Here is a 22,045-nt window from a genome sequence, read left to right on the forward strand (position 1 = left end):
GTGTTGAAAAGGCAGTTTTCTGGCGATCCTTTTCATTCAACTCAACCTGGAAAAATCCAGATTGGAGATCGAGGCAAGAAAATAAACATGATCCTGAGAGGCAATCTATTGATTCGTCAATACGAGGTAGTGGGTAGGCATCTTTTGCTGTTACTTCATTAAGTCGCCTATACTCAATACAAATTCTTGTAGAACCATTTTTCTTCTTGACAAGAACTATAGGTGAAGACCAGGCACCAGATGAAGGTTCTATCAAATCTCTACGACTCATTTCGACAAGATGTTTCCTAACCTCTTCCCTTGATGCATAGGGCAACCGCCTTGGAGGTTGGAGTACAGGTCTCTCACCGCCGGTATCAGTTTGATGACTACATTAGTCCTACCTAAATCATCTTCATCCTTTGCGAAAACATCTAAATTTTTATTAATTAACTTCTCTGCATCTTGTCTCTGCTTATCTGTTAATTCGCTATTCTGCATCAAATCTTTTATTATTTGAATTGATTTATCTTTATCTGTACGATTAGTTTTAACAACCAACTTGAATTAAGGCAACCGTTGTGCTTTTGCTATATGTTTTCAATTCATCTGAGTGATTCATTAATCTAACAGGAACCTCACCATTCACCTAAGCCTTCACTAAACTACAACCAACTAAAGGAGCATTAGTGGCAACATCTTTCAGAGGCTCAATTATGCTGTCAGTTCTTCCAAAGGACTTATCTCCAGAATCAATTCTGGCATTTACAACTTGCTCATATCCAGGCAATAAAACAATATCTTCTTCGACTTTAACTCTACAAACACCAAAAGCACCTTTGGTATAGCATTCAATAATATAACCATCTACATACACTTCACGTTGAGCAATATTAAGAATAACATTTTCATCTGTAAGAAAGTCAAATCCAAGAATAGCTGAAGTCGCCATATTCAAGACTGCAAAAGGATATTTGAATTTCATCCCTCCTATTTCAAAATTGAAAAGAGTTCGACCAATAACTTGTAAAGGTGTGCCATCCACTTGAAACAACCTGCATGTTACAGGCATCAAGGGTGGAGGATTTGCCATCGATTTATAACAATCAATGGATAACATAGACAATCCAGCCCCGGTGTCTATCAACATTTCTGTGAAATCACCTTCAACAAGCCCTTCCACAAAAAGACCAGAGGAATTAGGATTCAGAGAATTCACTGTTCGCTCTGGAATATGAGAATCTGATTTACTATTGATTTCTGAACTTTGTCTCCCTTGATTATCATCTTTGGAGTAGCTACTCCTCCGAGGGGAAGGGCACATGTTTGCATAATGCCCAAGTTCCAAACAATTGAAACATGTAACTTCACTAAAGTTGTTTCTTCATGGTCTATCAACTGAACTTCTTTTATTCCCAATATCAATTGTCTTCTTAATTTCATCCTGTTTTGACTCATTACCTTTTGTCTCAACTTTCTGCTTCAACAACTTAATTTCTTCCGAAAGTGCCATTATTAACACCTTCATTTCTTTATTCCCTAAATCTGTCGACTTCTTTGCCAGTTTGTCCTTGACATTAGTTACATAAGCTGTTCGGGTATCCGGATCCGAACATTTGATAGCTTCCAGTTCCATGGCATGGTGAAGTGCTGAGTTCAAATCACGTGGGCGTGCCTGGCTTACTAGCATGCGCATTTGCCCATTGCCAAAATATTGAACGAAATGATCTTTGGCCATTTCCTCTTTAATAAAATCGCTGCTCGTTGGATAAGCCTTCTTAACAATCATTCGTATGCAGGAAGCAAAATCTGGTAAATTTTCACCAGCCTTACGACGCCTTTCCCGCAGCTGGACCTTATACATTTCTGCTAGTTCAGGAGGATCAAATTTCTGTCGTAGTGCTTTAACTAAACAATCATAGTTACGTACATCATCAGCTCGAAGCGTGCCAAAAATATCCCTGGCCTTTCCACCTAAACTAATTGCAAGAAATTTTGCTTTCCCATTTTTATTCCATTTATATATTTCTGCAGTCACTTCAAACTGAACCATATAATCCACTAAACTGCCCTCACCATCAAATTTAGGTGGCATAGCAACAGGCTTAGCTTATCTACTTCGAGTATACGTTCTCTCAGCAGGAACATCAAAACTAACCCTAGATGACCTAGGTGGGACTTCCCCATGAGATCTACTACTTTCTGCAACTGTACTCCTGACTTAATCGCCCTCAGCTCGAGTACAAGCAGGTCTACTAAATGTTGGATTAGGATCAAACAATCGGAAAGCAGGAGTTGAGGTTGCTCTCTGATTTATTGTTGTACCAAACATGCTATGATTGCTGCTCTGTGTACTAAGTGGTGTACTTGCTGTTTCTGAAAATAGTGTAGGCGTACATGACCCTCTTGAGGTAGAAGAAACTAATTCAATATCACTTGCAGGAGACACATTCAATCTTGTATTTCTGTACTGCTGTATTCTTCTCTCCAGAGCAGTTACATCTCTTTCATATGATGAACTTAACTGTGACACAGCCTGCTGTAAATACTCTAAACTACTCAGAGGGTAGTCCATAAATTAATCAAATCTATTCTAAAGCAATCCCACTCCAGCCACCATTTAAACTTTAGTGTTGCACGCACCAGAAATAAAACAAAATAATTTTCAACGTTTTTATAGATAAGCATTTATAGATAAGCATTTGTCATTAAATTAACGTTACAATTACAATTAAAACTAGAACCGTTATAACGGTACCGAAGCAGTGCGCATCCAACCTGATACATCGATAACACGTTGCATTTTAAAGTCAAAATGAGATATCTTAACGGAAAGAAAAGCATGTAAACATTCAATAGTAAAAAAAATCGTTTAAGCCGTTTAACGTTCGGTAGTGAAAAGACGCATGGATTTGATACCATTCGGTACTAAAAGGTGTTAACATTCGGTAGTAAAAAGTCGAATTTTCAAATAGCTGTAAAGTGAAAAAAACAAATCGCACAACAAAAATGGAATTATTTTTGGAAAGGTTTTGTCAGATACTATAACTTGTGTTACGGTCAAGAGGTCAACAAAGGTCAAATAAAAGAAATATAAGCTTTAAAAGTGTTGAAAATTCCTGTTTTGGGACGTCTGTAAAGGCGAAAATCTATGTCGGTCATCAAAGATAAAAGTATGAATGGACATCGTAGATCAATAACCTTTGACCTTGTAAAGACCAAGGTCATGCATGCTAATGGCCAAAATATCAACATTTGTTAAATTGTAAAACCTATTCCCTTTTTTAAAGTAAAAGGCCCAAACAAAATTTAACTCTTTCAATTATTGTCCCAAATAGTGTTTTAGTTTTATTTAAAACTTCGATGGTGACAAATGCAAACTTTGCGAGTTATAACGATTTGAATTATTTAAGGTAAAGGTAAAAGTAACCCGGATTTGCCACGCCCACTGCATAAATTTTTTGTTGTCTGTAATAATGTGTACAATGTCAAATAATGTTCAAAATTTCAAGTGTTTACAATGATTTGATCATGAGATATTCGTATTTAAAAGTTTTAAAAGGCAACGGTGACTGTGGGTGGATTAAAGAAACCGTTGAAATTACGCACAGTTACTATAGAAGTCTTTGAATGGCATATAGCAATTGTGAGTACGATATATAGACACAGCTTTATAGAACAACAATCACTGGTTAAATTTTTATGCAACGTTTCGACGTGTTTCCCCCGTCGTCCTCAGGCACAGAAGTCAATACAAAATTTTCAAATTCTAAAAAGCGCAATTTCAATCAAAATGCCAAGTGTTATATATCATTTGAAAGAATAGATTGTGTGTAATAAGGAAATAAGAGAAATTTTCACGTATGTAAATTAGGTCACGTGACAGAGCTCTTCAAAGTTAAAAATCGCGATTTTCAATTGCCTGTAGAACCGGAAGTTAACGATGCACAGCAAAAGTGAAGGTATTATCTGACATATCTCGTAATGGGCAACAACTTTTGTTCATGTCAAAAGGTCAACAAAGGTCAAATAAAAGTAATATGAGTCTTTGAAGTTTCTAAAATTGAACATTTATAAAATTGTTAAACCTGTTCCCTTTTTTAAAGTAAAGAATGCAAACAACTGTAATCTTATCACAAATTGTCCTAAGCAGTGATCTATTTTCATGCAAAATTTCTAGGGTGACAATTGAAAACTATGAGAGTTATAACAATTGCAAATATTTCAGGTAAAGGTAAATGCACACCGGATGTGCCATGCCCACTTCAAAAATTTTAATTTGTCTGTCATAATGTCTACACTGTTAAATAATGTTCAAAATTTCAAGTCTTTACAATCATTAGATCATGAGATATTCGTAGTTAAACTTTTTTTTAGGGCAACGATGACTGTCGGTAAATTATAGACACCGTGATTTTACACGCGCAATTTTGATCAAAATATCAAGTGTGATATATCACCAAAAAGGAGATTTCATGCACTCAAAGAATATATAAGAATTTATGTCGTATGTTAATCAGGTCACGTGACAGAGCTCTTCAAAGTTAAAAATCGCGATTTTCCAATGGCTGTAGAACCGGAAGTTAACGATGACCAACAAAGGTGTAGATATAATCGGATAGATCTCGTAAGAGGCAACAACTTTTGTTCAGGTCACAAGGTCACCAAAGGTCAAAGTCACTAGATATGAGCCTTAATAGTTTTGACAATTACTGAAAACATAAAACCGGAAATAAAAAAAATACAAAGCCAAAATTCAAAAATCGGCTTCCCATGTTTTGTTAGCAATCGATTGTAGTGTACATAAACATCAAATTTACGCACATCCAATTTTACCCTGAGGCCCCATTTTGAGTTTTATAAAAATGAGTCATATCAAGATGGCGTCTTACACAATACTTCCGGGTCAAATTTTTTGATTCCAAAATCTTTATAACTAATTGCAAAAAGAATTTTTCAAATATCTACAAAATTCCGGAAGTTGAAATTTGAAGTTTGGAGGCGAATGACGTCATAACCGGAAGTGATATCTAAATTTTGAAAGCATATTTTTGTTCACAATCAAAATGTTTATCTACATGAAAATTTTCAGATCGATCGCAATAAAATTGTGGAAGTTTAAAAAATGCTTTAAATAAAATCTCTAAAAGTCAGCGACAAAAGTCAAAATTTGAAATTTCTTAAATTGCTATCTTTTAGACATTAGTTCAAAGTAATGAACAAAACAAAAATTATGTTCAAAATAGATTCAGAATAATGGCAGGTATTGGAAAGACGTAATGAACGGTTAAAGTCCTACGTCATTTCCGGTTGGGCGAAGATGCGTCATTTTACATTTAAACAATAGCGACACGCTAAGTATAAGAGATAATGATGTCAGATAATCTGTGGCATGTGCAGTTTTGGCTGGGGAGCGTGACCAGAAGTAGACAAAAAAAAAAAAAAAAAAAAAATAGTCATTTCGAAAACAATGCAGTGCGTTCGAAGAATGCACTGCAATTAAGGGTTCGGGACGATTTGTGGTCGTCACCAACAATCAATAAAATCCATACACACCTGTTACTAAATCTAAATCGTCTAATTTAGAAAATGAAATGAATGGAGTTTTACGTCCTACTTTTCTGCACCATGTGGGCTAATGAAGACGGGCAATGAGGGAAATTTTGCCAGGACAGCGGCATTAGCCTGTTCTTTTTCGATTTCCAACTGTCGAGGGATCTTTAACGTGCACAGCCTGTAGCACACGGGGCCTCGGTTTATTGTCCCATCCGAACGACTAGACGCTTTTTCCATGTCAGCCCCTCTTACCTGCATCACTGACAGGGGGAAACCGGGTTGAAAAATCCGAAGGTATTATCTCGACCTATTCTGGGATTGAACCCTGGACCTTCAGGTTAGCGAGCAAGCGTCTAACTCACTGAGCCACCGCGGCTCCCGTCTAATTTAGAGAGAATGAGTCATCTGATTGATATTCAAGCTTAGCTAAATTAGGAGATACAACCTATATTTAAATCAATGCTGGAAAACTCATTGACTGGTCAGGAAATGTGACAAGTTTTACACTTTGAACTAATATTATAAAATTAAGAACCCATGCCTCAATTAACTATATATATCTGTAATATACAAATACATATTTTGATACTTAAAACAAATGATTTTACTAACCCAATTAAATTTAGCAGCTAATTAATGAATACAAAAGTGACTTTAAATATAAAACAAGATGGCCGCTCTGAAACAGATAATAAGTACAGTAACTACAAAAGTGATAATAACTTTAGGCATGCTATACCGACAATGGAAGTAAAGACAGGCACGCTGAGAGAAATACTAGGGCTACCTAGAAAGATAGTGATAATTATGTTAAATGTTATGTTAACTAAATTACAAGTTGCAAAGTTATAAGTATACCATGCTGACAACAGGTCAACATAGAATTCACTAGTAATTCATCTCAGAAACACAAATTTGAAGATTCCTTTGTCCCACATCTTGAACTGTTAAAAATAATGAATCTGTAATGATTTGGAGATGATATATATAGAGAGAGACTACATATAACACAAGGAAGTAAATACGTAATTGTTGACTATATAGGTCAACATAGAATTCATCTCAGAAACACAAATTTGAAGATAGATTCCTTTGTCCGACATCTTGAACTTTTAAAATACCTCAATCAGATTCCTATTATCCCTTCATTAGAGCATATTATTTAAAAATAAATATCAAAATGCCTTCCTTGTTTTCTTTATCATCCAGTTTGTAGACAGTTTTTATTAGTCTCTTTTTTTTTCTCGAAACTTTTACAATAATCCGTAAACAATCTATCCAAATTTTTGTCTTTAAAAATGGCAGAAAAAAATTACAGATTAGATCCGATCTTTCAATTATATGATCCAATTCGTTATTCGTTTAATAAGAAAAAAGAGGATTACATTATCATATCACCAACCGTTGGCTCTAGGTCTCAACTAAATGATGGGGGTAGGGCCACTTTCGAGATTAATTCATTATCGAAGTGGTTGCTTCTGTCTGATGCCTATTTCAGATGCGATTTCAAAATCAAAGACGGAACTCCCAATGAGTGTACTACAAACCAACACAACGTTAGAAAACAATTTCTTCCCATCTTTATTTACTGAAATGGTTTTGGAAGCTGGTTCAAATCCCATAGAAACCATTAAACACCCTGGGGAATTTGACACAATGTTGAAAACAGTTCTATATCCCAAAAACTACGATTCAGTCTTAGGCTTGATACCCGATGTTGGTGATGAAAGAGTTTTAAAAGAACTGGTAAGAAATGTTCCAAATGATGCAAATGAAGATAGAATGAGAGCTTTTGCTCGAAACACAATAGAAAGAGTAGGACGAGCAGGTAATCACGGATTTTAAAAACGAGTACTTCAGTACAATAATGTTGTAATAAGAATAATAGGTGGGGTAATTACTTAAATTGGAAATTATATCCACTATTCGGTCTGTTGGAACACAGAAAAGTTTCCATAGGGTTACTATATAAAATTCATCTACAAAGAGAAATCAATGATGATAAGATATTCTTTGGAGAGAATGCTTCAGATGCAAAATTAGAAATAACAAATCTTTAACTTAACATACCCGTAATAACACCATCAATTGAAGTAGAAACGAGAATATTCAACTCATTAACTAAAGATATTGAAATAGCATTTCTTCGTTGCAATACAATAGGTAGCATAACTTTAACTGGAGAATCCACTACATGGCCAATCACTAACACTATTAAACCAGCAAGATATTTAATGGTTGGTTTCAAGAACTTACCAGATTCTCAAACGAATAACAATAATATCTTTAGAGTAGCAATGAACCAAACTCAAGATCCTATAATCCGTAAAGTTCAAGAAGATTAAACAACGATAATTATCCTAACCAACCTTTAACAATTAATCCAACCACAAAGGATTATAATGAATTGTATAGAAACTATTAAAATATGTGAATTATTTGGAAATTCACCTCAGTTTGAATATGTAGATCTTGCAATTAATCATCCAATCTTCTGTTTTGATCTATCAAGGGGATCTTTTCAAAACAGGGGTGAATATAAATATTTATATTGAACAAACACAAGGAATTATAACAGGTCATTGTTTATTATTGGAAGAAGCAAAACATTTAATTAAAATATCCGACAGACGGATGATTCGTATAGAATAATCATTTAAATTACCCTCTTAAAAATGAAACCAGAAACTTTAGTAAAAAGAATAATAGAAGCTATCGAAGCGGAATCACCAACTACAATAACATAAAAGGATTAAAATATCCAAAAAAAATTATTGATAAATATAAACATTGTAAAGTTCGTGATGATATAGATTTGGAAAGAATTGACAAGAGTGTAAAAGAAGGTGGATTTTTACCTTTCCTACCTTTAATATTTGCTGGTCTGGCCGCAGCAGAAGCGACAGCTGGTGGGGGGGCTGGGATAACACAAGCCATCAACGCCAAGAAAGCAGCTGATGCTGAAAAAAGTGAAAAACGTAGACATAATATGGAAATGGAAAAGATAGCACAAGGTTCGGGAGTAGCAGATATATTAGGGACAGTTAAAGAATTTGGCAATCGATTTAGTGAAGAAACCAAGAAAACTGTTAAAGAGGGATTACGTAATCTAATAGATAAAATCGACACCGGAGAAATGAAGCTTAAACATAAGGGTAATGCCATAGTTTTTAAAAACAAACATTCTTTCAAAGTATAAAGGAGAAGGAGTGATTTTTGGAACAAAAATATAGAATAAAAAATGGGAAAGAATTTTAACCATTGAGAAATATTTCCTAGTAACCCAATGCTCATGTGTATATGCGGTAGCTCAGGTTCTGGGAAAACATATTTGACCTTTAACATGTTGACAACACCAAAACTTTTAGATTTCGATTCATTATATATCTACACAACAACACCAGAGCAATCATATTACCAATTCCTCAAAGCTTTAGAATATATACCAAAGAAAGATGTTCAAGACATATTTAAATATTATGAAGACAACGATGAGATAGAAATAAAAGATATCTTAGATACATATATAAAAGAAAAGAATCCATCTTTCAATCCAACGGATATAAAAGTTTTCTTGCGAAAAATGTTAATGATCTAGATTTGTCTAAAATTGATAGTGAGCGAAAGAACTTAATAGTGTTTGACGACTGTGCAGCACAAAAAAATCAAGCCGTTCCACAAGAATTCTTCACGAAGGGAAGACATCACAACTGTCACTGTATTTACCGATCCCAATCTTTCTACGGTATGGATGCAATGTTCATTCATTCGAAGAAATGCAAATTGTTTTTTATTTTTCGAATTGAACGACAAAGATTTATCTCAAATTATTCAGTCAATTAATCACGGAATGGATACAGATACATTTAAAAAGGATTGTAAAGCACAATGGAGAAACCCAGATGATCATGGAAATATATTCGTTAATACTAGAAAACCTGCATGTGAAAGAGTTATGACCCAAGTTGAAAATAACAAATTACAACAACTTGGATTAACAGAAAATCTACAAACTCTATTTCAACAAATATTAAAAAGTCAAGAAGATATTAAAAAGAGACTCGCGCCTCCCATAGAAGCTTTACCCCATAAAGATCCCCCAAAACCGATTGAATATGGTGGTTTTATAATAAGGACATTAGATGATATAAAACGTAATTTTTCAAATCCAAACCCAGATTTGCCAAAGAGTATTACACCAATTGTTGATAATGAAGGGTTATTGTTTAATGGATTTAGAATAAGATTTAGTGGAAATTCACCAATATTCAAAATTGATACAAACACTTTATATTTACATTAACAGAAGGATTAATAGATTTAAAGAATGGGGGGATGTTGATATTGCAAGGATTTAGTAGAATACTCCGAATTTCTACCTACGATAAGAAAGACGGGACCCGAAACAAGAAGATTAAAAGAAGTTGATCTATATATAAAAGCTATTTATCAAGATGATGAATATGCTGAAGATGACGAAGTAGATGATTATGCTGAAGACAATTCAATCATACAAGAAATAGACGAATTGGAAGAGAAGATAGCTAGAGAAAACAGTGGACAAGGCATAACTTTTTTATCCGATAATAATGAAGAATTGCTTAATAGATTAGAAATAATATTAGCAGCAATGAAAGAAGGTCATCATTCAGACAGACAATATAATGAAGTAAATTGCATATTAAAAAGATTCCTAGAGAAAGGTATTATAGATAAAAATGATTATAAAAACGTAATTGATAAAAATATCCAATAAAAATAGTCATTGAAAAAATGCCAAATAAAGAACAATTATTCGTCATCACCTCAAATAAATCAGACATTAAATTGTGTCTAGATTATGAGTACGAACTCGATCGCAATGAAGATTATGAATTGGGATTAAAATATTTCTCTGTTTACAATTCCATTAGAATTATCAACGAAAATAATAACCCAATGAAAATATCAACAGATAACGGAGCTACATTCAAAACCATAAGTTTACTACCAGGAAGCTATGAATACATAGCCGAAAACGAATATCTATCTGAATATGGGGGAAGTGCAAATGGTAAAAACAATACTGAATTCGAAGGTAATTTGAATCTGAACAAAATAAAATTCATATTGAGAAATAAGAGTCAAGTTGATTTCAATGTAGAAAATTTTTTGAATACTTTATTAGGATTTGATAAGCAAATATACACACAATCCACTTTAGCGCCGCATAAAGCTAATATCGAGAATGATATCGACGTCATTAATAAACAGTGGATGTTTCAATAAACACAAACGTCAGATTATTTACAGTATTCCAACATTCACTGTACCGATTGGATATAGAATTATAGAGAAACCATTTCAAACAACATATTTACCACTTAATTCGTTCATGATTAAAAATATAAATCTGGAAATCAAAGATAGTAAAAATAGGTTTATTGATTTTGGTAACGAAGAAATTGTTATTCAACTTCATTTGAAACAAAAGAACTAAATTTATTGATTAATTAACCACTCTTCATTCTCCTCTTGAATATACATGTTATCGAAATCATCAAATTCATAGTTTTCATCAAAACTATACTCATCTTTATCACTATAAGGAAACACAGTTCCTTCACTGTTGGGTTGTTTTCTCTTTACTAGATTCAAATAACTTCTAAAAACTTTCTTTTGTTTATCATCATCCTTTGGAATAACGACTCCATTCGTGAAACTCCATCTTTTATTAAATTCGTTCGACACATCATGTCCACTAGCCAACTGAATATAATCTTCTACACTTGTCTTATTATAAGAATAACCCTTAAACGTTTTCTTTTCTTTTAAAACACCATCAGAAGTAAGAATGATATATTTGATTTTCGGCGCTAAATATAAACCAAATATGATTCCACCATCACCATAATCATTCTTGCCTTTACAATATTCATTTTCAGATACCAACCCAGCTCGATTTAATTTATCCCAATTTCTAGATGAAATGAATAAACCATCAGTATCGGTATAGTATATTTCAGGTTTATAAAATCCATTTACTACATGAATGAAATTATTCATTATTTTCTTTTACTGTGGGATAAAACGAATGATCCCAAATGACTATGTGTTTAGTTGAGTGATCTTCAACAGGAATCTCCTTTTCTTCAATTTCTGTATCAACGAAATATTGAGTGTCATTTATTTTTTCATAGTTTTTAACATGTGAGTCGAAGTTAGCCTGAAAAGTTACTTCATTCCACAAATGATTTCTCGTGTTTCTATCTTTCTGAATAGATTTACCATACAAGGAATTGCCTAATAATTTCATGCAATTACTTCCCACAATATTACCTTCTCGTTATTTTTTTCTAAGATCTCTTAAAATTATATAGTGGAGTACTAAAATTTTCTTCGTATACTATACCATCTAATATTCTAATAATTCGTCCACCGGCTTTAACTATTTCTTGAATATCGACCGATGTTAAAACATCTGAACAGAAACCATTTCTAAACCTGATTTTACTGCCAGTTTCCTTTTTTCCGTCTTTATTCGTGAAAGTGATATTATCTTTAGGTGGTATCGGTTGGAAGAACATGTTTTTGGAATAGTCAACCCACACTGTTAAAATAGCTGTTCTAGGATTAGCTGTTCATTGAAGAGTTTTACAATTTTTTTTTCTTCTTCTGGTAGAAACGGTCTAGCACTTTCTGCTTTTGGATATTCACTGTCTAAATCTGACATTGCTGAAGCGTACAAACCATTAGCATCAAATGCCATTAGTTTAGTACATTTTATTTTTTTAAGTTTGAATTAATCTGTTTTATCTTTTACATTTAACATTTGATCTATAGAATCTGTACCTACAAATATTTCTACTATATTCATTAGTTTATCATAAAATTCTTCTGGAACATTATCTGTAGGATTTAAATCTGGAAAGAGATTATTTATTCTGTCTAACATTTTTGTTAGTTTTTCGAAATTAATTAACGTATATGCATACGCGTTCCACTTTGCTGAATATGTTTCACAATCCCAAGCAAATAACCCAGCATTACTTATACTTGAAAACACATTTATTTTAGAGGTGAAAACTGTGTTACTGCGTTATCGTCTCTACACGATTTCCATACTTGTTCATAATTATCTTCTATTTCTTTAATACCCAAACTTTTTTATTTCTTCTTATAAGACAGAAATGGGAGTTGTGTAAATATAAAACCCAATCTAATTCCTCTTTTACAATTGTGGGGCGCAAATTTCTATTATTATGAGTATAAATTTGAAATGAAATATCACATTTCTTATTGAATTCATTAATTCTAGCAGATGTCATCACTCCTTTTCTATTTGCCTTTGAGAAACCATTGATGAAATTTTGAAATTCATTTGTTAAATCTTTGTATAAAACATAGTTTACACATTTGATAAAACAGTTACCATCTGTTGGTATGTAACAATTTTCACCTTTTCATAGCAATAGCAATCAACCCACAAGATGAAGTTTGAAAAGCAGAATTTGTGGCTAATACAGTTCGGACAAGTACTGGAACCATTAATCCACCAGTTACAGCCGTTGCAACTGTTGTTCCTACTGTTAGAACTACACTCAGTGTTTTGAAAACAGAATCAACTCTAATCCATCTTTTCTTACATTTATTATATTGTTCTAGTTTTACTTTTAACTCGTTTTGTTTCTCTATAATATATTGCTGTCTACTTTCGAGTTCCATTTTTAAGACATTAAATTAAGTGAATTTCTGATAAAGAAAAAGATGGATAATTTTTATCTAAAACATCCATCGCAACCGCTGAGCCATGATAAATTTCTATAGTTTTAAAAATAGTAACTTCTACAGTTACTATAGATTTTTCTTCTTTCGAATCATTAATCTTATTCAAATGAACTGAAAGTTTTGGTTTTTTGATATTCATTTTTATCATACATGTATAAGTATATAAGTAGTCCCAAAAAGACCTAAACACCCTACATTTCATAAATTCTTACACCAAAAAGACCTACACACCCCACATATCATAAATTCTTACACCAAAAAAAACCTGAACACCCTACATTTCATAAATTCTTACACCAAAAACATCTTCAATCAATTCCTACATTCCATCAAACCCCACACCCCAAACCTATTCACTCTAAATTAAACGAAAAAAGCATATAAAAAATACCCTTATATAAAATAACTTTCTTGTTTCGCTTAACATCCGGTTTTAATAATGTAGAAACTTCTACAAGGAAGATTACTCTTTTTTTGAAAAAAAAAAAACAGACCACAATTTTCTACTCAATTTTTAAACCTTGAAAATGACAAATAAAATACAAGATCCAATCTTTAAATTATACGATCCGATTCGTTATTCATTTAACAAGAAAAAAGAGGATTATATTATCATCTCACCGACTGTTGGTTCTAAATCCCAATTGAATGATGGTGGTAGAATTACCTTCGGTTGAAAATGTCTATGTTTGGGCATATAAATTTGAAAATAAGTATTAAATTTCTTATTGAATTCACAGATTCTAGCAGTTGTCATAACTCCTTTTCTGTTTTATTTTGAAAAACTGTTGATGAAATCTTGAAATTGTTTTGTGTAGTCAAAACATGATTTACGCACTTAACAAAGCAGTATCCATCGCTTGGTATATAACAATTTATACCGCTACTATATTCATTTATCTTTTTGAGTAGGGTAACACCACTACCCTTTTTTGATCTTTCTATTTCTTTAAAATTGTTTCTACGTAAAATGAATTTTCCTGCGAAATACCAATCAGAAGCATCCGATTTTACATCCACAGTTGCGAAGAAATTGTGAAAAGTTTTGGCATTAAAGCCTGTTTTGTTTGTGTCCTCCATCTTGAATTATCTCTCCATCTAATTCAATTTGTCCTTTAAATGTTTCAAATTTTTAAGAAATAAGGTTAATAATACTGAAAAAAAGTTCATTTGATATGAATGTTTCATCGTCTTAAATTTCAATTTTATTCATATTTTTTAAGCAACTATTTGAACTAGGAATTTTTGATTGTTTTATTGATGATATTTCTACATCAAATTTATCTAAAATTTCATCGAATTTTTCTAATTTTTTAATGGTTATGTTCTTATCTTCTCTGGATCTTTCGAAAAATATAAACAATTATTAAGATATGTATTTAAAATTTCTGTTTTCTTTTTATAATGAGATTTCTGTTTGGATGTAAAACCTAAGTAATCAATCCACAAGATGAAGTTTGAACGGCAGTGAACGCGGCTAATACAGTTGGGACAATTATTGGAAGCATTAATCCACCAGTTACGGCTGTTGCCACCGTTATCCCTGTTAGAACTGTACTTAATGTTTTGAAAACAGAATCAATTCTAATCCATGTTTTTCTCCATTTTTTAAAGTGTTTTAGTTTTTCTTTTAGTTCATTTTGTTTTTCTATCATGTAGTTTTGTCTGCTTTCTAGTTCCATTTTTAGGTAATTAAATTAAGTGAACGTCTGATAAAGCTGCTACTTGTTTATTAGCTTCAAAAAAAACTTCTACAGATACTAAGGATATTTGTTCTTTCGAATCATTAATCTTGTTTAGATGAACTGAAAAATACGGTTTTTCAATAGAGACTGATATATTAACATATGTATCTTTTTCTCTTGTTGTTGGTGTCAAAAATTTTTGTTTTTATTGACTTTTATGAATATCAATTGGGGTAAATCTATCATTATTAACAAAATATAGTTTTACGTATTCAAAGTCTGTTACTCGTAAAAACTTATCACTCATATTTCCTTCTTTTTGTGGTTCTGGATTTCTAATAATATTTGCTGATGGTGGGCTTTCCGTTTCCAATATCATATCAAAACCACCCAATGCAAATTCATCTTCTTCTTTATCTGCTATGATTAACATTCTAAACCTATCTATATATTTTCCACTTGTTTTAATTTCATATAAGTGATCATCGTTGTTGTTTTCGTCGTTAATTTCTAATTCATTAGTTTCTACATTTTTTGTACCATTGATAAACTGAAGAACTTTACGAGCGTTAAATAATTGTTTAATAGGTGAAGATCGTGAGTTTTATCTGAAGAATATTGAATCAACTTTTACCTGCATAGGAAAAATAATTTAAATTACAAGTTTTCTTTTGAAAATAAAATTAGAATAATCACCAAGAAATATTTGATAGGGAGTATCATCACTATGTTTATATACTCTAATATTTGCTGTAAATCCAACGATGGCACTGATTCTGAACAACAACAGATTGAACCAGGTAATGTTTTTGTCAGAACCTGTAGAAACTTATCAGATATAGGGGTAAGGGAACAGGTTGATTTACCGACATAAACCAACCCTACTATACCCAGAAGCACAATTGACACTCAAGAACCAGTGGTTAGTATTCATTCCCCGCTTGGTTTGAATGTTTCCGTTGCATATAAGCAAAAAATTTGCAATGGAGAATATATTGATTTGTCAATATTGTTGGTGGCTCCCCATAAACAGCAAGAAATGCATCTTTCATTAACTTCAAATGGAGAACTTGTATCGAAGCCTAAATCCACTTAAAAAATCTATGACATTGAGAAATGGACTGATGCTTTTATCATATTCATGAGTATTTATTTAACAACACACCCTACCAAATCTCAACAACTCCTAAAATACATGAGATCAGTAAGAACAGGATCTTTAAGAGCACAAAATCTTGGGTGGGAATCTTATGATGAGCAATACAGACTAAGGAGGGCAAGTAATCCGTCAAGCTCTTGGGGAGGAGTAGATTATGAGTTGTGGTTATTGTACATGTCAAATAGCTCTAAGCCAACTCAAACATCTTCATATCGTCCTACAATTTTCACTGCACTGGGTAAGTGCTTTAAATTTAATAATAAAGGATCATGTAATAATGCACAATGTCATTTTATTCATAATTGTCTTTTCTGTAATGGGGAGCACCCCAAAAAATTCTGCAGAAACAAAATCCAGCAAACTGCATTTCGAGCCCCAACCTCAACTTCAACCTCCACTTACAAGTCAAACCAATTCCAAAATTCACCCAACAATATTCAATGTCAATTCAAGTGTCAATTGCGTAAGTTTTTGTTTTACTTGTTATAATTTTTCACATCATTGTTGGCGTTATTTATCACCTAAATATATATTTTTGCATTTTTCATCATAACTTTCATCTTACTTTATATATCCCCATACCCAGTTTGACTTATTTGCATAATTTGATCCCCACATTTTCACGCTAGCATTTACAGTTTCCTCCTGTTACATCCGCTGTACATTCCCTTTCTAACCTCAAGTTATTTTCATTATGCTCCCCAACTACAACAACCACTGGCAAGAAGCCAGACATAGAAACACTAATCGTCAACCAAACCAATATCACGTACCCTACAACGGCCCTGTCTTCCATCGACTTCTACCACCTACCAATCGCCGACCACCAACCAACCCATCCAGCTATATCCCACCCCATCGCCAACCTACCTACAACACCTACCAATCAAGAGGTAACCATCGACCTGACCAACAACAGAAACGACTACCAGCCCACCGACGCCAACCAGTCCCCACTCATAAGGAGGAAGAACCCTTTGTGAAGGTGTTCTTCCAAGTTTTGCAGTGCCTCCATCATTTGGCAATCCTTACCCTTCAACAGCAAGGCCAACCAGCGCTTACCTTCAAACGCAAAGTCTCTGAGTTTCTCTAAGGTTACGCAGGTCCTGATCGACCATAACCAAACCACACTTCAAGAGAAGCTGACCACCATTCGTACCAAGTCTTTATCATCACCTGCCGTCGACCGCATCATTTCTCATGCCCTGTCCTGGGCCCGTCGCTCATATGGGAAACATCTCAATCAAGCTGTAATCACCAAGTTCTACCAAACAATCAACGAAACAAAAACCAGAGTAACCATATCTCCACGAGCCACCACGCTGCCGAACCAAACCCCTAAACGAGGCCGAAGTTCACCTACTCCTAGTCCAGCAGACATAGGTAAACGCTCTCGTAGAGAGGGCATTCCCCTTCACTTTTCACTTTCAGACTCGTCTTCCCCTTCCACACCATCTGAATCTTCACCACGTGATCCATGATCCACCAACCTTTCTTCCTTCTGTGCGTTTTTGGACCAGCAAACCACCCCTCAGTCTCCATCCAAGTCGAGACGTGTATGCAGACCTTCCCCCCCCCCCTCGAACCAGATCCCAGTCCGTTCCCATTGCTACAATTCTAACAACTACCAAACCAGTACCAATCACACCGTCGACGACCATTATATCCGCTACCAAACCGTATTATCACCAAACCAAGGACAAATCATTATGGAAGCTACCTGCTCTAAAGAAATCTACCTTAATAATTGGATCATCTAACCTGAATCGAATTACCAAAACCAGTTCAGACACCGAAATACATTCTTACCCCGGTGCCCAAATCCATCACATACAATCAATCCTGGAATCATACGACCATGATCCCAAACCTACTACCATTATTCTTCATGTAGGCCTCAACAACCGTGATCAGCTACCAAAGACCTCCTTTAACCAAGCCCAGAAATTAATCGCCACAGCCAACAAAACCTTCCCAAACTCCAAGATCCTCTTCACATGTATACCCATTTAAAATAAAATTTCGAAGAAAGCACAACAGAACCTCAGCACTCTCAACAACATGATGATGGAGTCCAGTATCAACAGCGCAACAATCTTAAACCCTACGAAGAAGAATTCGAACCAGTTGATAATCTTCATTGGTCTCCAGAAACAGCAAACAGCATCTATTTGTTTTGGATACACCAGCTTCAAGCATCGAGTAAGTCTTTAAACTAATTACTGGGGATAAAAATACTGAGAGGCCACCGCTAGGCCAAACTGTAGTTAACTTGAACCGCAAAATTCTCACACCCCTTCAGCATTCAATCTTAGAGCGTGGACTTAAGTTTATTCCCACACCAAAGATAGCTAACTTGAATTATCTCCGACCATCCATTGAACGATTTCAACGAAATCTTAGCTGCACATATTTTTTTCGAAACCACCCCCCACGTGGTGCTAGAACAATGTTTATTCCTAAATCCACGTGGACACCCCCTCAGGCCGCCATCCATCCTGAAATATTGAAAGCATTTGCGAGTATGAATATCCAATCAGTGAACCTTTCCATAACACACGAAAAGCCTAATCTCACACGAGTGGAACGTGAAGCGTTAAACTTACTTCAGAAAGACGATAGCATTGTTATTAAAAAGAGTGACAAAGGTTCATGTTGTGTCATTCTGAATAGGGAGGATTACGTTTCAGAAGCAGAGAATCAACTGAATAACTAAACATTATGCCGTTTTACCAAAACCAATTTTCAAAGAGACTGCTAACATGATTAATAATATTCTTGCCGATTTAGTCAAAACTAGTTACCTCAAACAGAAACAATATGAGTATCTGTCTGCCAAACCTGATTGTCGCGAGAGACATTTGTACACTTTGCCTAAAATCCATAAGAATCCAACCAAGGAGTGGTTTATCTCGAATAAAATCCCTAAAGGCCGCCCGATTATATCTGACTGTGGTAGTGAGTCATATGCAGTGTCAGAATACATTGATCATTTCTTACTACCGCTAGCATTCTAACATCGCGCCTACCTTAAAGACACAACCGATTTTGTCAATAAAATAAAAAATCTTCGAGTTCCCTCTAATGCTATTTTAATTTCTATCGACGTTTCTTCTATGTATACCAATATCGATAACACTACTGGTTTAACGGCAGTTCGTAAAGGTTTTAATAGAAACCCAGATCCAAACAGACCCGACGATGCAATTCTACAGCTTTTAGAGATTTGTCTTAGTTGAAACGATTTCACATTTAATGGTAAAACATATTTACAACCTTCAGGGACAGCAATAGGCAAACGATTCGCCCCTTCGTACGCAAACCTTTTCATGGCAGAGTGGGAACGTGAGGTGTTGCCCCTCTGTCCATTTGACCCACTTTTTTACGGACGCTTTTTGGATGACAATTTTTTGGTTTGGACTTATTCTATCGAACAGTTTTTGGAATTCTTTGAAATTCTCAACAACCACCATCCTTCTATCAAACTAACCGCAAACGTGAGTGACAAAAGCATAGACTTTCTCGATACCACAGTCTTAAGGGAGATTCCATAGCAGAAACAAATAAACTGGATATTAAAGAGTATTTCAAAAAAACTGATACTCATCAACTCTTGCACAAGAGCTCCTTTCACCCAAAACATACCTTTTCTGGTATAATTAAGTCACAAGTTTTACGATTTCATCGAATTTGTACAAGATCTTCTGATTTCAACCAAGCCTGTACGATTGTTTTCTCAAAACTGAAAGAGCGTGGGTACTCGAAACGATTTTTACGAAACATAAAAAATTCCACCTTAGCACAGATAGCAGCTAAAAACAGACTTTATGCCGAAGTACCTCCAGGTTTAAGAAGTGCTCCATGTTTGTCCAGTAGATGCAAAACATGTCCCTTCATATCAGAAACTCATTATTTTGTAAGCAACTCTACGAATAAAAGTTACCCGATCCAGGAACATCTAACATGTGAACATTCGAATGTAATATATTTAATTTCATGCAAGAAATGCCCCAAACAATATGTAGGAGAAACTAAGAATAATTTACGAACTCGCTTTAATGCTCATAGGTTAGACATCAAATTAAAGAAAGACAAGCCTGTTTCTAATCATTTCAACCTCGACGACCATTCAATAGACGATCTCACCCTAGTCCCAATTGAGCGTATAGAAATTGACTTGCCCGAAGCTGAAACTACCAAATTCCGTCAATCTAGGGAGGCCCATTGGATTGAGACATTGAATACAGCAAGACCTATAGGACTAAATATTCATCATAATGTAGGCATAGCACCCTTTGTTGTCCCATTTAATACAACCAGCAATCGAGCAAGCAAGATAGTTCATGCCCACTATAAGAGCCTTCAAGAGAAATTCCCCCATGTCTATAAGCAGAAAATGATAGTTGCATATTCAAAAAATAAGAACTTAAATGATAATATTGTTCATAGTAAACTAAAAACAATCAGTATATAACAGATACTATACTTCTCGTACTTATTTTTTCTAATCTCAGATCAGAATAAGAACAGAAGAAAACCCAATATCAAGACCCTTAATCCTAATTTCTAAATAAAGTGTCTGCTCCACCCTAGGCCTGTACATTTGGGAGAATCAAACCCTCCCTTCCCCGAAACCTAAATAATTCAGATTATAGTACCTTTTGATTATAAAATGTTACTAGTCCTCAACCTAACCATCCTAATTAAAATTTTACAGGCCACAATTACAATTACTTTTTTAATGAATGAATTCTTTGTTATTACAAATTGATCATCTTTTTGTTGAATTTCAGATGGAACAAGATATCAGACATAATCAAGGCCTGTTCTAAAAATGTTAAGAAGCATTATATTTTAATTGGTAGTGAAACATATAAGAAGATAAATACTTTTGAAAATACTGCTTCTGGTTGCCGCTCTTTTTACGAATTCATCTAAAAATATTTTCGAGAAGCAGATCCATTCAGATTCCAGTTTATCAAGTGTAGAACCTCTAGTTTTCATTTATGATAACCCAGATTGTAAAAGTTGTAGCCAGAAGCTTAAAGTTAAAAATGTCCCTGCATTTCCTATAGTGTACACCACCAAGGGTCCAACGTTAGCTTCCAGTTATAGTTCATACTGTGACAGTTGCAAAATTACGTATTTTTATTCATATACAGAACATAAGAAAAAAAACACATTATCTACCCACTGTCTTACAAGGGAAATATATTCAGCTGTCATCAATGACATTTTTTGAAATTGAAGTGATTAATCAAATTCATAGACAATTGACTTTTGGGCACGTGAGCTTTACTACATCCACAGAAATGTATAATTATCAGTTTGAATACACTGTTAAAGATAAGTTAGTTCATTTATGTAAATTTAAACGACATGGTAATGAAGATTGGTTGTTAAATGAACAGCGTGCTGAAGAAATGTGGTTTATTTGGCAAATTTTAAGTTATGTTAGTTTATATAATCTTTGGGACGAAATATATATTGAAAATGAAAAATCAAGTAATAGAAGAAATATTGATGAAATTTGTGAAAAAATATTACAGTATATCCCGGAGTCAAGAAATGTGGTAAGTGGAGTATTTTGTCACGTGACTGTATAATTTGATGACTTCTGTTTTTTAACTCACAATATTTCAATTTTAACGGTGCCCTTTAATTACTTAGACTTTCCAATAGTTAAACAACTTAAAAAACACTTTTAATGGTTGATTGCTTCATAGAAAGCTAATATCAGTGTGAAATGGTGGAAAATACACTTCCAAAAAGTAGGATTCCTCTGTTACAACTCAATGCCTTTATGATATAAGGACTGATCTATTTTCCTTGTAGGTTGTTTCGCTTCATGGCAAATTAACCATGTCTGACTATTTGGATGTTTAACAAATGACACGTC

General features: G+C 34.0%; 4 protein-coding genes across 4 annotated transcripts; 2 read left to right on the forward strand and 2 right to left on the reverse strand.

The window, feature by feature from the left end:
- Positions 1–628: 628 nt before the first annotated feature.
- LOTGIDRAFT_163171 (hypothetical protein) lies at positions 629–2,074 on the reverse strand (the record flags this gene model as incomplete). Its single annotated transcript, XM_009059234.1, has 2 exons — positions 629–1,206; positions 1,441–2,074. The coding sequence occupies 2 exons, from the start codon at positions 2,072–2,074 to the stop codon at positions 629–631; spliced, it is 1,212 nt and encodes a 403-aa protein (XP_009057482.1).
- Positions 2,075–6,833: 4,759 nt separating this feature from the next.
- LOTGIDRAFT_163172 (hypothetical protein) lies at positions 6,834–8,734 on the forward strand (the record flags this gene model as incomplete). The annotated part of the gene is made up of 3 exons (XM_009059235.1): positions 6,834–6,969; positions 7,034–7,363; positions 8,349–8,734. The coding sequence occupies 3 exons, from the start codon at positions 6,834–6,836 to the stop codon at positions 8,732–8,734; spliced, it is 852 nt and encodes a 283-aa protein (XP_009057483.1).
- Positions 8,735–9,385: 651 nt separating this feature from the next.
- Positions 9,386–10,291, forward strand: LOTGIDRAFT_163173 (hypothetical protein; the record flags this gene model as incomplete). Its single annotated transcript, XM_009059236.1, has 2 exons — positions 9,386–9,689; positions 9,978–10,291. The coding sequence occupies 2 exons, from the start codon at positions 9,386–9,388 to the stop codon at positions 10,289–10,291; spliced, it is 618 nt and encodes a 205-aa protein (XP_009057484.1).
- A 725-nt stretch (positions 10,292–11,016) lies between these two features.
- On the reverse strand, positions 11,017–13,239 carry LOTGIDRAFT_163174 (hypothetical protein; the record flags this gene model as incomplete). The annotated part of the gene is made up of 4 exons (XM_009059237.1): positions 11,017–11,558; positions 11,927–12,151; positions 12,367–12,569; positions 12,974–13,239. 4 exons carry the CDS (start codon positions 13,237–13,239, stop codon positions 11,017–11,019), a joined length of 1,236 nt encoding a protein of 411 aa, XP_009057485.1.
- Between the last annotated feature and the right edge of the window lie 8,806 nt (positions 13,240–22,045).

This window comes from Lottia gigantea, assembly GCF_000327385.1.
Source record: "Lottia gigantea unplaced genomic scaffold LOTGIsca_38, whole genome shotgun sequence".
NCBI classification, from domain to species: Eukaryota; Metazoa; Mollusca; class Gastropoda; family Lottiidae; genus Lottia; species Lottia gigantea.